Raw genomic sequence first — 17051 nt, 5'->3', positions numbered from 1 at the left:
AAATGAGTTACAGGAGAACGACTTATTTCCAATTTCCCCCTCGATTTTTTCCATTTCTCCTGTTACGAATAGCACAATTCCTCCCACAACCCCCTCCCCCCCCAACAGTGTATAAATTAATTTCCCCTAGTTCACTTTAACCTGTGTCTTAACTCAACAGAAGCTGGGTTAACTTCTTGATCTAAACCCAATTGTAGTAAGAGAAGCCTTTCCACGGGCATGAACAGGTTTTAGCTCTGGATGGGGACACCCAGGTGTGACGCTGCAGTACAACACTGCTCCCCACGTCCTGCTGAGCTCCGCAAACTTCAGCAGGCGCGGGAGCAGGAATCATCCCCAATTCCACTCTCTCCAAGGTACAGGATAACGTAACGCTATGTATCATACGGGAAACTACACGGGAGGCGTATCAAACAGGAGGTGGCAAACTCCTAGGTGACACGGCCACAGTCTTGTGGCTGATGTCTCCAGGAGTTCAGAATCACTGCAGTCAGGTAACTTGGGAAACTATAAATTCATTGATTTTGCTAGCTCAGAGTAATTTTGTGAAACTCTACATTGTCTCTCAGTGACAAAACCACAAAGTATCTCTAGTGGCATGCTCTGCGACTGAATGCCTGTTGTCCTTACAGATAGCATTCTGCACACTTAACTGAGATTATCACATGCAAAAAGAATGAGCGAGGGGAAAAAGAATAGAAAAATGCATCTTAGAAGTTACTTATGTTTAATGCTTAAAAGTCTGAATGCACAAACAATAATCTACCATTATAGAAGTACTGGTGGTCAATACAATGCATTAGAACTATGTACAATGACACAGTTTAGTATCAAAATCTTTCTACAATGTAGAGTATTACGAAACTGTTAATGACATCAAACACTAAGCACTTAAGACACCATTTTTTGCTACCACATTTGGAACTTCAATGAACAGTCCATTTTAACTTGCAGCATCAATCCATTTCTAGTATGAAATTAAGTAATTTTCTACTTATACAATAAGATTTATCTACACGGGTCTTTTGATTTTGATCCATAGCAGCAAAGGCACTGTACATCAGCAGATCCACAGACTTAAAGATTTTTTTTAAAGCATTCAAAAAAAAAAAAGTCACAGATCATAGTTTAACAGCAACAACAACAACATAAAAAGATAACACGTTGTCTCTGGCACAATGGCTCAGTCTGCGTCCGTTTTAGGGACATCCAATCAAGACTTGGATTGAACTGCTGGCGAACAAAGCAAGTCCTTATCCCAACGAGAATCCATTCCTTTTTGTATGTCGGAATGAGTACTCTTGTAAATCCTACCTCAGAGGTCATTGCTTTTGTAGTTTGTATATTGGTAGGCATCCATTCTTATTTCAGTGCAGTTTCCAAAGAACATATCAAATATTTTTCATAATCTCTTGTAATTGAAAAATTGCCCAAAGACACATATCCCCATTTTCAAGGAAACATTGCAAAAGTTTCCAGAAGTAACAAAGGTGATTCTTTGAGGCAACTTATTGTACTCTCTACAATATAACAAAGAGAGGTGTTTATATTAAAAAACCTAGCCTGACACCAAAATGCTTTATGTTTATCAACAGAAAAGCATTGAGAACAAATCTGTACACAAGATGCTATATTAACATTGCAAATATATAAATTAGCACATTCTTACTTAAAGTGAATTTAATTTAGATGTGAACTGAATTTGCCATTCATCACAGGCATGTAGATTACTGGCTACAGTTTGCAATTTCCTAAGTTTCCAAGACTGTCTAAAATAGTTAAGATACAGCATCTTCCCACCAAATAATTATACTGTAATAACACTTAGAGGTCTCATCCAAGAACAGGACTAAAAAATATAACAAAGTTTATTTTTTTTAAATAGAAACTACAAGTCTATTTAGTGTAACTTTAACTATCTCCTGAACATCCTTCTCCAAGATCCCCAATTCATCCACCTGCAAAAACACAAAGTATACAATGCACCTTTTAAACTAAAGCCGGGCCAGACAGCTTTATTTAGTCAGTTCATTGTTAGAAAGCCTTCTTTAAACAAAATAAATACATTACAGCTATAATACATAATTAATGAGTCAAGTACACTGTTAAGTATGCTTATTCCATCTTCTTCCAAGTAGCTATCTGACAATTTGGTATCACAAGTTCTTAATGAGCACTCACAAACCAACAGCAAGTTAAGAAGGTAAAAATAAATTCCACAACTGTGATGAGCATTTAAGTTCTCAGTTTAGAAAGAAAAAAAAAGGAATATATAGCAAAGTGCTAGGAGAAGGAGTTCTGTCTGCATTCAGATTTGTCTCTAATAAATAACTTCATAGACTGTAGCTTTCTTGTCCCCAGAGCCAGTGACAATGTATTTGTCATCCACAGAGATATCACAGCTAAGCACAGATGAGGATTCTTTGGACTACAGGAAAGAAAAAAAAAAAAAAAGAAAAAAGAAAATTACGTCTTTCCAATCCTTCAATCCAGAAGAGCTTGAAGATTAATTGGAAGAGTTTATAGAGAGGGAATACACCTAAAGCTCATTCAAATATTAGTACCGTAGTGGCAGCTTTTGTTACAAGACTGTTTCTCCAAACTTGTTCCACCTAAAGCTCTAAGGCAACAAAAAACAGCAGCGGAAAGGGAAGTGAATGTTATGGACCTAGAGATAATCAATCAATCAAACAAAAAGAAGCAGTCCTTTCTACACACTTTACAAGCAATGAGCATTTACTAATATTTTATACGTTAGCTTTTACATAAAAATGAATGAAAAGCCATCTTCTTCTTCTTCTTCCCTACCTTTTTTGTTGTAAACCAGAAATCTGTATGGAGAAGCCCTACTCACCCACAGGTATGAAACAAAGAGACTCCACAGAAATAACTGTATCTCCTCTCACTATTTCCCCAAAACAGAAGACAAAAGCCTCGCACAAAGGAATTTACATTATCGGGGAGGATGCAAATATGAAAAGAAACTGTGGTAGAATAGGATGTGCAACAGTGTACAGCAGGTGAATGGGAGACAGGATACACCAGGATCTGTCTCTCCCAGCTCTTCTGTCTTTTCTAAGATGAGGTGTACGTATTGTCACATTTTACTTGATGTTTTAGTTCATGTTTTCCTCACATAACATATGTCCACATTCTTTTCTGCCTGTCACTGCAAGAGCTAAACACTTCTCAATCACGCTAAGTTTTTGCCATGAAACCTCTGCTGTTCTGCACAGGAAGTTTCTTTCTCTACCCCTCACTAAGAAAGCTGCACTGGGGTTTTAACATCACCTTTATGGGATATTTGTTCTTGTTAGGACGATTTGGGCTTTCTGTGAGAGGTGGTTCTGGAGCTGAATAGCGTCCAGAAGCTCAGACCTCAGCTTTCTCATGTCAAGGCAAACTGTGCTGCTCCCCACAGGCGGAGACACGGCAGGTATCAGTATACAGGTGAGACCTGACCATTTAAACTGGAACACCAGTTAACTTAATTAAAAAAATTCCCAGCCTAGAGGTACCTGCAGCCAAAAGAAGAGAAGGACATGCCAAAAATCCCACTTTGCTTTAATGGCACTGAAGTGCCATTAAAATTGGGCACGGAGGGATTAAAGACTATAGAAAGGTTACAACTTCCAGCTACACTCCACGGGGCTCCTCCATAAGGATACAGTCTTCAGCTCAGGAGTCTGCTTCTCCAACCCACTGACTTTATGCATCTCATCCAAGAAAAATACACGTGTTGAATATGACTTTCACTGGTTTAGCTACATTTTGGACCTTCAGTGAATGCTCACTTAATAACATAACTTGGGTACTGTATTACAGCAATACGCACAAGAAGGTGAGAAAGAAGGGTATTAAAAACAACTTTGGATTAAAGGGCTACTTTATTTTAAGAGCCTAATTACTCAAATGTTAGAAAGGACAAAAGTGTACCTCTCTTTAATTACAGCAAAGTCTTAAAGGAACACAGTAATTAGCCAAGAATTTCCATTTAAAAAACTCCTTAAGCTAATGACAGACCCTGAGATGTGCAGCTCTACTGCACTGTAACCTATGTGGAAAACAGCTTTTAGGAGATTATTACCTGGAATATACTGGCTCCATAAGGTGTTCTCCAGGCATTAAGAAGATTATCTTTTCCAGTGCTTACAAACCATTTGCCTGCAACAAATTGTTGAAATGTTATTGTTGCATTTTGTTTTCAAGGAATGCACCCCAAGAAAGAGATTAATCATAAAAACAATGCATCCACACATTAATGGGAAACATATCCAAAGAACAGTTGCATTCTCGTCTGGTTGCACTACGATGTTTGATCACAACATAAGCAGTTCACACAAAAAAGCAGTCATGTAGAATTTTTAAAATAATTTTAATACTTAAATTTAACATCTATATTTTAACTATACCCCTACTTTCTTTTAAAGGTAATCTTGAACGAATTTCTCAGGAGGGAAAACGCTGGCATAGAAAGATTTGCTTACCACAGTGAGCAAATTTGAGTGACAACACACAGCTCTCATGAAGATGCAGCTGATATTTGTCTGGCTTAGTAACATGCAGCACCTCGACGTTACTATTCTCCATTCCTACTGCCAACCATTCACCAGTTGGACAATAACCCAGTGAGAAGATCTGGAATTAGCACAGCACATGCTTCAATCAGTAAAGAAATAAGCTTGCGATATTCCAAGCCAACTCTTGCTACTATACACTATACAAAACTGTTAACACTATACAAAAACACATTTTGGTCTACTACAGTTTTAAAAACATGATAATCCAATTACTACAGTAATCAAGATAAATTAGTTCATGTAAACAAAGCTCAATTAAAACTGTAATAGTAAAGCACTGAATCAAGCTATAAAAATTAATGTCCTAGCTTATCTGACAGCATTTAAAAATATTTTTGTAAAATATTTTTGAACAAGAATCTACAGAAACGGGAACAGAATGCACACAGGAACACTTTAATCTGGCAATTCTTTTATAAAAAGGATTCTCCGCTACTCTCATGGGAGAAGTACTAATCTGTCAAATAGTTATAATCCAGAAAGATGTTTAGCTGCCACATCAAAAAAAAAGAAAAAAAAAAGTGTGAGACTAAGTGAAAAATTCTTCGGAGTTCTCTTTGAGACTGCTTTTTTTGCTTTAAAAGAAACGCAAAAAACAAAAGTGCTTGTTTTAGAAAACCATGACAGATTTTTCTTAACATTCCAAAGCTTCTGAGATTGAACCTGTGATGTGAAGTCATGTTGCTGTAGCTGTCTCCCTTCTCTGAGATCCCAGGACCTGACTGTATTGTCCAAGCCTCCCGTCCATAGTTTGGTGCCGTCATTAGAAATGTCAATGCAGCTCGCTCCATCCGTGTGGCCCTGAAATTGCCTGAAAATATTGAAAGAAGATACGCACGTTCTCACACTGGAAAGAGTTGGTTTCCGAGCATGTATACAAAACACCTCCTTTTTCTTTCAATCCCTGACACGCAGCCATTAAAGACAACAGTAACGTAGATTCCAATAGCAATCTGATATTAATATAAACTCTGGGATGGCCACGTGAGTTTTGTGATGAATTGATGAAGCAATGAGGCCAGACAGTCAAGTGCTAATTTGATTTCAAAAAGCACACTTTACGAGTCAGATACTCTGGGGATCTTTGCTGCTGACTGTGTGATACCCACTATTCGATTAAAAATACCCCCCTCCCCTCAAAGGAACGTAGCATGATCACCAAAATTCACTTAGTTTAAGAAGAATCTGCAGGTCACAAAAAAAGCTGGAAAAAAAGAGCAGTCTACATGGCAACATTAGGGAGTAAAAGCTTTTACATGCAATACTGATATATGACATAAAACAACATATACACAGTGCAGTGCACAGAGAAGGTGTGTATGACTGGCTCCTAGCTTACTGTAGGAGCTGTAGTGTTGAGCACCAACCCATATGCTAAGTTTGCAATGCAGTAATTTACACACATCTTTACCCAAGACATATTTGCTGGAGCACTGATTAAAAAGATTGGAGTGTGAGCACAGTGTATCGCAGGGAAACAAAGAAAACCGTCTGTTCAAAGAACCTACGGCAGCGTCAACACCAGCTGATCTTAGGAAATTATAGTTATGGCCTGCTCAACAGGCCTGGAATTATGAAACTCTCAAAACCTATAAACAATTACATAGACTTTTGTCAAGGTATTACCATGGCTATTGCCTAGCAATGAAATACTGGAAGCAGCTATGCAGACACCAGGGAGAAAATAGCATATGTACACAGAAGAGCACGTAAGGCCGTGTCTAATTAATTCTTCACAACCTGATGATCCAGTTCTGTCGACCTACCTTACTAAAGTTTGGTTATGCAGATCCCACACTGCAATGTTGCCATCGCTACAGCAAGAGAAGCAGACCTTGGAATCAGGGCTGATAGCTAGGGCATAGCAAGCCGGAGCAGAAGATGTCAGCTCTGCTTTGATGCGAGGAGTTGGAGCTGCCAGGTCCCAAATGGATAACGTGCTGGCTTCCCCACCAACGATCAGGGTGCGGCCGTCAGGGAGCAATCTGCAGGAACGGATGTAGTTATCTCTGTTCTGTGGAGACAGAAGCCATCAAGAGATTACTCATGAGGAAAGGAAAACAGCGTTAACATGAGAACAGAAATCCATAAAAGTATTGTATTCCCTCCTGGTTTTAATGAGCCATTTATACTTATGACAATGATAAAGTGTATTAATGCCAGAAAATTACATGACATTAGGGAAGTACTTAAACTTGATCTACAAAATTCAGTAGTGAGAGATATTTAATCTTAATTAGCATCAAAATGCAAAGACCTGAACCCAGCCCAAAACAATTCAAGATAGCTGTATTCGACAGCTTGTGTAGAAAGTTACATTTTCATACTCTGTTTATTTCAGCACATTAACCTCTCGGCATGGGGGAGTACCAAATTCCCTGCACACTCCCCCCTCCTCTGTTCCAGTGAGACTCGCTGCCACCATCTAGGAGATGTCAGAGGAAAATATTTGGGCAATTTCCTTCATTTGTGTAGCAACTTGTGTAGCAATTCATTATACGTCTACATGTGCTGCACAGTTCTCATTTTACTGCCTCTGTAACAAGAAGAAACATCTTACCGAGAACTGGTAAATGACACGAGAAAAGCTGCTAACAATGGTTCATCTTGTTAGCACATTAAAATAATTTGTGAATAACACTCAGGGATATTTTTAATTGTCACATTAAGACAGGGCAATGCATTCACACACGTACACAGACACAAAATACGTGACACAATCTTCCAATATTCTCGGAGAATACAGCTGCAAGACAGCCATTTTTAGCATGATAGGATATCAAGCTTTAAGATTGCCAACAAATGTCAAAGTTTATAAACGATATTTGTTGTGCTGTCTTTGATCTTTCCCCCTACCAATACAATTTTAGGATATTAAAGATGTTTTGACTCATTGGGGGGGAAAAACCACAAGTACGACAAGGAACATTCTTCAAACTCAGTTCTAAAAGAAACAACAAAATTACAAATGAAGTATCAAGCTTTGATACCAATGACAGCACTCAAATAGCCACTGTTTTTGTACCTTAACAGTTATAATTTCAACCTTAACACAACCTGATCTCTTCTTGCAGTGCCGTATGCCGCTGTTCACTTACCAGGCAGTCCAGCTGAGAGACAGGGCTCTTGTTGCCAGGGTGGCTAATGTCCCAGACTTTGACGCACCCCTTCCCACCCGTGTACACGTGTCTTGTGGGGTTGCTGATGGTAACTGCACACACAACTTCTCCGTGGTTCAGAGTGTTGATCTGACGGGCATGGCGAGGGATTCCTGGACCGATGAGGGCGTCAGGAGGGAATGGAACCGGCTGCATCTGACCATCTGCACTTACATGAAATGAGTATGCTCTGAGGGACAAAAAAAATAGGGGGTGATTTAAGAAGCTTTTCTTCAAGCCTATTTAAGAAAACAGAATTAAAGGTGTGTTTCCATTGCGGGCAGTGCAGCTCCTTTTGCAATCTTTTTAGTCAGGCGAAGAAGAAATGATTTATTTATCTATAGCATGGCCCTCAAAGCATGAACTTCTTTTACATAGAAAGTCAAGCACCATTTACCAATCAAATGAGCTTTTACAACTCATGCAATGATGATTTCTGGCATGAGTGAGGATACACAACGCTACTCTTAAACTTGGGGCACGGGGAGACCACCACATGCAGAGAAGGGAAGAAAGGCCAGGTCAGGGCCCCCTGGAAGACAGAAATAGTTGGCTGGCTGCTGCAGAGCATGGCGGGTATCTCAGTGCCAGGGGGCATTTGGTTGCTCCCTTACTGACTCTAATGTGCAAACTTCAGCTGGACTGCTGCCAAGCTGCCCCGAACGTGCCGCGGGTCCCACGCCCCTTGAGCGAAACTGCCCAGCACTGTACCTAAGGGTGCAGTGAAACCTCCACACAAGGAGTCAAGTCCTTGACAAGGAGTCAAGTCCTCAAGGCACAGTTGCTGACATCTGACACGACAGACCAACAAAAATGCACTGGAATTTTCTTCCTTCTTTTGGGCTTGCTGCCTTTCTTCTTTTCTTTTTTTTGTGTGTGGACCTGACACAACAACTACAAATCCCAATTTCTCTTGCCAGAATCAGGGCTCTCACTGAGAAAGAATGTGTTGTGTGACTGCCAGTTATGCCACCTGTGAATAACCTATCAACAGCTTCATCTCAAAATATTTTCCAGGGATAACAGTTAGGTTGTGAAATTGTCTCGTTCTGAGATGCTACCTGACACATCACATCTAATAAAAGAGCACAAACCTTATAAGAGGGTTCACCTACACATACCAAGGTATGCTTAACAGAAGGCTTTAGTTTCCTTAGACCTAAAAAATCATCATAGTACTGACGAAAAATCCATTGTCACAATGGTGGGATAAGAAGAGCTCACAAAAAAAATAATTTTATGAGAATACTTAGGAGGATCACTTCCTTAACTGTTGCTTCAAAGTCACTGAAGAAGGCGGTCTTCAGAATTCAACTACTGAATTTGTTATTTAAGATTCATAGTGCATTAACACTAGAACAGTAATTTTCAATGGGACAAAATGCAACTGCATTTTCACCTTTCTGCCCTATTCCCAGAGCTTCACACACTCTTCTCATCCTGCACTCTTGTTTCTTGTTCTGGCAGGTCTGAGTGACAGATCATATCATCATTCTCATTTTTTTGACATTAAACGCATTCAGGAAAGATTAGGACAGATTTCTGTGGTTGTCAGAAGCAGCAAACTGCCTATATGAGTAGAATTAGGGTCCGATTATCAGCACAGAAATCTGAAATATCTTCCTCCTTATCTCCCTAATGCCTGTTTGCTGCAGTAAGGTGCTGAAAAAAGCAGCTGACGGTCATCTGAAATTTCTAACGAAACAAGTGGAACTTCATTATCATCTTTTCCGATTTCTGTATGCAGTCACTCTCTGTAGAGCCATGTTGAGCACTGAGTGTATGATACTTTTATCAACCAGAGTGACTTTTAGCATGCTTATAAAGTACACAGGGAACATATTTAACAATTACAGAAATAAAGCTTAGATCTGGAGTGATCTGTGACTACATTATTCTCACTCTATTCATTACTCCACACCAGCACATGTGATTAAACTGTTGCTTTGTTGCTTGGCTTAGTTTTGAGGTGGTTGAGTGGGTTTTTTTTTTTCCCACTCTGAGAACTAACACCGCATGTCGCTTATTTGAAGTACTCTAAATATCTTACAAATATTTGACACTATAAACACCTGGCAAGCACTTTTTTCTTCTTTTCACATTCGCTACCCTTTCTATTTATATATTGAACAATCCTCAGTGTTTTGATATATCTCCAAAGTGAAAAGAGTGTTATTAGGGGCTAGTTCCCTGATGTGCCGCACGCTGCCCCCTCCATTTCAACAGACACTCAACAGTGTGGAGAATTTACACAACTTTTGCTCTAAGGGAAAAGGAAGAGTAAATGAGAAAGCAATAATCCTGAATGATAGCTGTGAAAAGTACTGCTCTTAAGATGAAGAAAAATCAATGAAATCGTGCTAAAACAACCACAGATTTCAAAGGTTTCAGGCCCTACGGCAGACAAATGACGGTTACATTTAAATGTTTAAAACAGTCATCAATGCATCAACAACATTCAAAAACCTTGGAGACGCACCAGAAATGAACCGGTTTGATTTCAGTCAGCCTCACATTTTATTCTCCCCATCTCTAACACGAGTGAGATGTGAGGAGGGAGGTCTCTGCACCCCTGGTATTGCTCAGACCACAGCAAGCAAAGCCTGGTAGAGCCAGTCACCCTTCCTTCCGAGCGACTAACTGCACCAAGGGTGAACCTGAACTCAGCGAACATTTGAACGTTGCGTCAAGACATTTCTAAGTGCCCGCTGCATGTGTAGGATGAAGAATTTTTAATGCAAGCAGCTGGTCCGGAAGTTGCTGCACACCGATTTCCAAACTCACCTTGTGCAGCCACCTACCAGGGCGGCGCAACCATCAAAAAAGTCGACTTGAGGTGGTAACTACTGTGTGACATCTGAGAGAGCTGGACATGGTTTAATGATTTGTGTGACACATTATGTACAAGAGGAGTTACAGGCACTAGGACTGATCGCTTGTCACCATGATATGTTATTAATCCTGCATGTCCGCAAGCTCACTGGCAGGTAAGCGTATGCACTTACTCACATGCATGCGAGTGTGTGACTACCCCCCAACCACTCCTCCACTAACACGTTCACACATTCGAGAGTGAGAGAAGGAATGGCACAAACATCCCCTGCCCTTCAAACTCCCCAGTATTAGCTGGTCACAGTTTCCCACAAGTGTCACGCAACAAATGGAACTTGAGGACCCTTACATAAAATCTGGATCAATATGGTTTGCATCACTTTTTTTTTTTTCCCCTCTCTAGCTCAAGAGGGATGTGAGCAAAGAGTTCTTCATATCTGTGTAATTCTTTTTCCGAGGCTCACAACAAGCAAAGCCTGGTAGAGCAGGTCACCTTTTACGGTCAGTTCCATCAAGGATGAATTTGAACATTATGATACAATAATTCTTTCCAGTATTTTCAATCAAACGAAACATTTCAGTGTTTCTTTCTCTGTACACTGCTGTTTGTAGCAGCTGATAAGTTTGCATGTAATTGCAAGGCTTTTGTGAACAAAGAAATAGTTTTTTTAAACTGAGAAGCAGAGTACAGTAGAGATGGAAAGCTGAGATCCCATTCCGGTTTGCATTTCCATATAAGACCAACCGGTCAGATTCAGCATGTAGTCCAGCTCCTTTTTCCATTTATTTCTCTCTCCTTTACTCTATACCACCCAGTCCTTGTCGGCTGCTATTAATCTTCAAAACAAATTTACAAATGCAACTTTAAGATTAAACAGTGTTTATCCTGCCCTTGCCAAATATCAATATTTATTCCTATTCACACAACACTGTTCAGTAGCTAAGGGGAATTCCAACCAGCAAGGGAACACAACTTCAACAGATGATTGACTTTTAAAGTTGAACGTTTGATACTCACGGTTTTCCTCCTGGGATGCCTGTGAGATTGGGAGGGATGCCTGGGACTCGCATGTGATGATGTGGATCAAAACCAACCTATAGTTTGCCCCAAGCAAAACAAAAAAGGTGTATTAAAGATGGAGTTAGGCAAAGGAAGACTCTTTAATTCGTGTTCTCCATAGCACAGTCCCAAATTACAAAGAGACTGAACTACATTTAACCCTGCAGGTCCTACATTTAATATAAACTGCCCCCAACACCAAATGCATTAGCAGCAAACACTTACCACTGGAGATCTCCCGTAAGCTGCCGCTGCTGCTGCTGCTGCAGCAGCTGCACTCATTTGAGGGGAAATATTGTGTAGACCAGCATAGGCAGCTCCAGGGCTGGTCAGCTCCCCGTTCATACCAGCATGTGGCACAATCCCAAACGGAGTTGGATAAGGACACGGCACTGCCATAGGTGTCCTTAAACCTGAAGCTATTGAGGGGAAGAAAAGAGAGAAGTTAAACAGCCAGCCCAGACCCATCAGATGAAATGTGAGTTTGGCAAACAGTAAAATATCTCTATCTATATCTATCTATCTATCTATATACACACGCTGTATTAAAAGTGCTGAAGAACCAGCTCAGCATCCAGTTTAAGCAGCTGTAATATACTGCCTCGTCACCGTAGATTTAAAGGGAGCCTGGTTAGGGATGAACGGCCACCGATTCACACCATCAAAACATATGGACGCTCACCTAGTGGGTCCACACCTGGGGGTTTGCCAGGCACTGGCCTCAGTCCGGGAGTGGAGTTACTGCCTGGAGTTGGGGCATCAGTCCGTGGAGTTGGGGTATTTGATTTAGACACAGGAGTGGTAGACTTCTCATTCTAATCACCAAAAAGAAAAAAGGAAGACTGTTAGTTATTTTACTTTTTTAGCTAGTGGTTGGAAAGAGAGCCGACGACAGACAGAGTGTGATATTTAGCTTTTAGGTTTGGGTTTCAACAGTCCCTGCTAATGAAAGGAAGCTGCAGAGACACTGAAAAAGTCGGAAAGGCTTTGGGAATTAACTACAGCCTTCGCAGCTTTCCTCATCAGGGGCATCCATATGATTCAGAATGAGGTCCATGACTGAAAATCATCGCTATGTGACAATTACATTGGCAGCATATGTGAGATCTCTCCACGGTCTCGCTCTGTTCATGGTGGACCTGCTCCCATTACGATCATGGATTTCTGTGAGAGGCCACTGCTGGCTGGACAAGAAGAGCAGGAAAAAAACCCACAACTGACCAACAACTCATGCTCAAATGTGGTGCTGGAAACACAGGATGGAGACAGTGATGGGTATAAAGGCAGGAACTGTGCAGTGCCGCTCTTCTGACAAGCTTGTTCATCAGACAAACCACTGACTCCCGGGCCCGAACCTGTCATTCCATCACCCTTCCTGAGCACAACGTTCACTTCAAGCTTTCTTTTTACTTATTTTATTTCTTTAAACAATCGCATACCCTGACCTGTGAAGAACTGAGAGGGGAGTTACTGTGCAGCTCAGGAAGGTGATTAACTGTGGTCGCAAACAGGAAAGGAAAGAACACCCCCAACTTGCAGGCAGCTCTTTTTTTTTGCACTGTGATTTGAGATGCAAGTCAAGGAAGGCTCTTGTAAGTGAGAGTACTTTTTGGATAGAAAATAAAAATTATTGTTGTTGTACATGGCCCCGTAATTCAAACAAAGCTAACAACCAAATCACATCCAAGCAGGGAACTGAATTTGCTATAAACCACAGTACAGGAAAAACAGCTCAAGGAACCTCTGTGTACTCTTATTTATTCTCAGAATGACAGTTTTTCATTTGGGGGAGGAGAAAAACATCCCTGAGCACAGCACATCTATCATCTACCCACACTGCCAGTGAAAATAACCTCCTCCTATCCCAAAAAAAGGCTGTGGACTTTCTCATTATTTTATAAAATTCCCTTGAAGCGATAAACTAAACAAATTTTAAATTGATGCTTTATCGTGTTCTACTGATAGCTGTGGAAATCCAAATTGTGTCCAGACAGAAATCCAGTTAGCACATGATCATGGGTCAGGAGCATTTTGAAGCACTTACAAGGCTAAGTTCTTTGGATTTGGAGGAAGGAGTACTGCTGGAGGATGCAATAGACGCCGGACTAATTGGTGCATCTTTCTTCAGCAGTCGTGTCTTGTCCAAGCCATTCTCCCGTGGAGAGTGTGCTGGGCTCCCCCGGGGAGAGGAAGGATCCTAAACATCAGTAACGTGGGTTAGTATAAAAACTTCATACTAGCCACTAGTGCTTGTCTTGAGCAATTCTCACTTTGGAATGAAGATCTGTCATAAAAAGTGACATCTTCCTTCAGTCCTTAATTGACTTAGCTGATAAAATTGTAAAATCGAGATGGATAATGACAGAGAACTTTTTTTTTTTTTTTAAAGTAAGCCTTAAAATTTGATGCCATTAACCATGAAAAATAATATTAAAAATCTATGGATATTGAAATAGTACGTAAATCTCATTTGTCAGGTGACAGACTGAAAAAGTTTGAGGCACTTGGCAGACCTGATAAGGTTCACAAATGAAGTCATGGCCAGAGTTAAAGAAAACACAGATACCGTTACAAGCTGCATCCTATCTGCTGTGCAGGGCTGGCTTCAAATATCTCAAGAAGACTTTTGGTTCATACAAGAAACAAAAAGGTCCTTTGTAGAAGTAAGTATTACAGATCTGATTTGCATTCTAAAGAAAGATGATCTGACTGGATTCCCTCAGGCATTTCAAGCTCCTTTATGAAGGCAAAGGCTGTAATCTTATTCATATCCCCAATACGCACAGAAGCCACTGAAGACACCCCACCACCACCACTGTAAGGTACAAAAACCACCATTGTGTATACCTCATTAGAAACATCAACTACCAAGTTGTCATCACTCTTTTCACCATCGCTGTCCTGCAATGACAAATCACAATGTATTAAAAACATTTGTTTAATATCCCAATATCTCTTAAGTACTAAGAAAAAATACTAAGTACTAAGGCTGCTCACAACCATGCAACATAGCATTTACTTTTATCAAGCTTTATATGGTAACAAAATTATAACATTTAAGTCACCTATAGGGCTTCTCCTTAACAGGTTGCCACAGCTATAGCATTATTCCGTGTTTTCACACTGGTGAACAAGGACACAGGATGAAAAAAAGTTGTACTGCACAGAGAAGCGGAGCCAAGCTAGAGTGAGACCTACCAAGTCCCAGCCTAACTAATGCTCAGTCCTCTTGTCACAGGCCTTCCAGGTGCTCTATATTTATATTGTTAAAAACATTATCAATCCTACACACCGAAACCTTCCACCTAGCATAGATGTTAGAAGCCCGCAGTAAGAACCTGATAAAATTTGACCCTCAATTTTAAAATTAGTTATGCATCAGGAATCAGGTGACGTTACAGAGCACACTTAAGTTCAACAAGATAGACAATTCACTCACATAACGAGCTGCTATTTCCTTTTCTTCTGTTTTCTGTTTTTTACTATCTGAAGAATAATCTGTTGAGTTTCTGTGCTTTTCTGCTGTTCTGAAACTGGCTGAGGGAGATACAGAAGAGCTCTGCAGTCAGAAAAGAGATGGAGAAAACATGATCAGATGCTCATTCAAAACAGTGGTTCATTTGTCACTATCCCTCAATACAACTTAACAAGATAACATGATTTGTTCCCACAGACATCACTTTGGGTTCTAATCAGTGATAGCTGGGTTTTAATCAAACCAGCAAGTGTCTTGTATTAAAAGTGCACAATGCATTGCAAGAGACAGAGATATAGGCGATCAGCCGACGGATCACAGTTGCTATCTGCAGTGTCAGTGGGATGAACGTAGAGCTACTTTGAACCATTTTATGAATACTGTGCATTGCCCTGGTTTTGGCTTGTTTCCTCGACAAATACGCAGGGTTAAATCAATACTCCCAGAAGAGGGGGACGGGTGTGTATGTGTATATGTTTGCCTGTGTAAATCAAGAAGAACAAAGTGGCTCAAGGGAAGTCACCCTTCAGCAAACATTGGAATGAAGATTTCGAGCAAAGAAAGAAGCAAGCTTCTAAACAGTCCTGCAGCAGAGAAGAACAGGGGAAAACACCTAAACTCATTTTATTTTGGTGCCTTTTACAATTACAGGCTGTGCCTGCAGTAGACGGAAACACAACGCAGTGGCTCAGGGAGCCTCTTGCAATTCTGCAGCCCTCGCTTAGTAATGATCCTTAAAGAGCGCGTGTATGGGACAGGAGAGAAAGGAAGGTAATATTTACTTTATGCACTGTCATCCAACAATTCTGCTCTACTCCTCTAAGCAAGGCAGGCGACATTTACCAACTCCTACCATATTTCCAGAGCTTGGTGGAGCCTGTGTCTTGGTATACAAAAAAGGAAGCAATGAAAGATGCGACGTTCCCTCTGGGATTGATTTTAGCAGCAGCAGCAGCAGCAGCTTTTGGCTCTAGTTCAAGAAAGTATTTAAGCATGCGCTAAACTTTATCTCACACTGAAGTCAACGGTCGAACGTACATAAGTAAGGATGTGTTCAGGCATTTTGCAGAATTGGAGTTGACAGGAATGAAGATGAAAGTAATTCTCAGTTGAAACCCTGCTGACTGTTTCCATCTCTCTGTCCTCCTTATATAAGTGGGTGGGAGGAATAACAACTGAAGAAGTCCTTACTGCCGGATTTTAGATCCTCCCATTCATCCAGAAACACTGGTTTTGGGGTTCTTCCTCCACGCACTATGGACTGTTGTTCCGCATAGAATTGCGCAACACAGCAGTTTGATTTTGGGGTTTTCACTACACACCTCCCTATGTTTATTTTATAGCTAGTACCAGGAAAGCAAATCAAGAAATTAGCATTTACATTGTGCAATTTCTGTTCCATCGCTATTACCGAATTTCTTCTTTTCCTTAACTTACTACACCACAAACTTCTGGTAAGGATTAAGAACACTCAACCTCAGAAGTTAAGCTGTGGTTGTTGCCCAAGTCACATAAGAGAACATTTCTCCCTGCTGGGACACTCAAGTCCTCCTTTCCACTTCTCTAAAATTTCCAATTCTTGTCAACAGCAGCTCAGATTAATGAGTGGTGGACTTTGCAAAAACCTTCCATCTTTTTGACTGGTAATTGTTAATTACCCTCTAAGTACACGGAGTGGAAATAAAAATTTTAGAACAAAGCTAGTGCTGAACACAGCCTGTGCCTTTCCCATTAGCCCGCCTGCCTGCGTCTCTCTCTCTCCCTGACAGCAGAAAATAGGTAGACAAGGATTTCCTTTCCTGAGCAAATACATCTTAAAATATGTTCACTGATTTAGCTTTAAAGCAGATCATTAATCAACTATTATAGTAAATGACACAAAATTAAAATTTTATTTTTTGCTCTGAAGAGACAACAACAAACATTAAGATATTTGGAGACAGCAG

At 40.4% G+C, this 17051-nt stretch overlaps 1 protein-coding gene across 1 annotated transcript; it reads right to left on the bottom strand.

Moving 5' to 3' along the window:
• Positions 1 to 704: 704 nt before the first annotated feature.
• TLE4 (transducin-like enhancer of split 4) lies at positions 705 to 15189 on the bottom strand (the record flags this gene model as incomplete). The annotated part of the gene is made up of 12 exons (XM_009578621.1): positions 705 to 2428; positions 4088 to 4164; positions 4488 to 4638; positions 5244 to 5391; positions 6347 to 6594; positions 7679 to 7928; positions 11589 to 11665; positions 11856 to 12049; positions 12313 to 12445; positions 13675 to 13827; positions 14478 to 14531; positions 15070 to 15189. Coding segments are annotated over 12 exons (1713 nt in total), but the record flags the coding sequence as incomplete, so codon positions are not given.
• Between the last annotated feature and the right edge of the window lie 1862 nt (positions 15190 to 17051).

The sequence above is a fragment of the Fulmarus glacialis genome, unplaced genomic scaffold (assembly GCF_000690835.1).
Source record: "Fulmarus glacialis isolate BGI_N327 unplaced genomic scaffold, ASM69083v1 scaffold1015, whole genome shotgun sequence".
Classification (NCBI taxonomy): domain Eukaryota; kingdom Metazoa; phylum Chordata; class Aves; order Procellariiformes; family Procellariidae; genus Fulmarus; species Fulmarus glacialis.
This window is presented reverse-complemented; position numbering and strand designations above follow the sequence as displayed.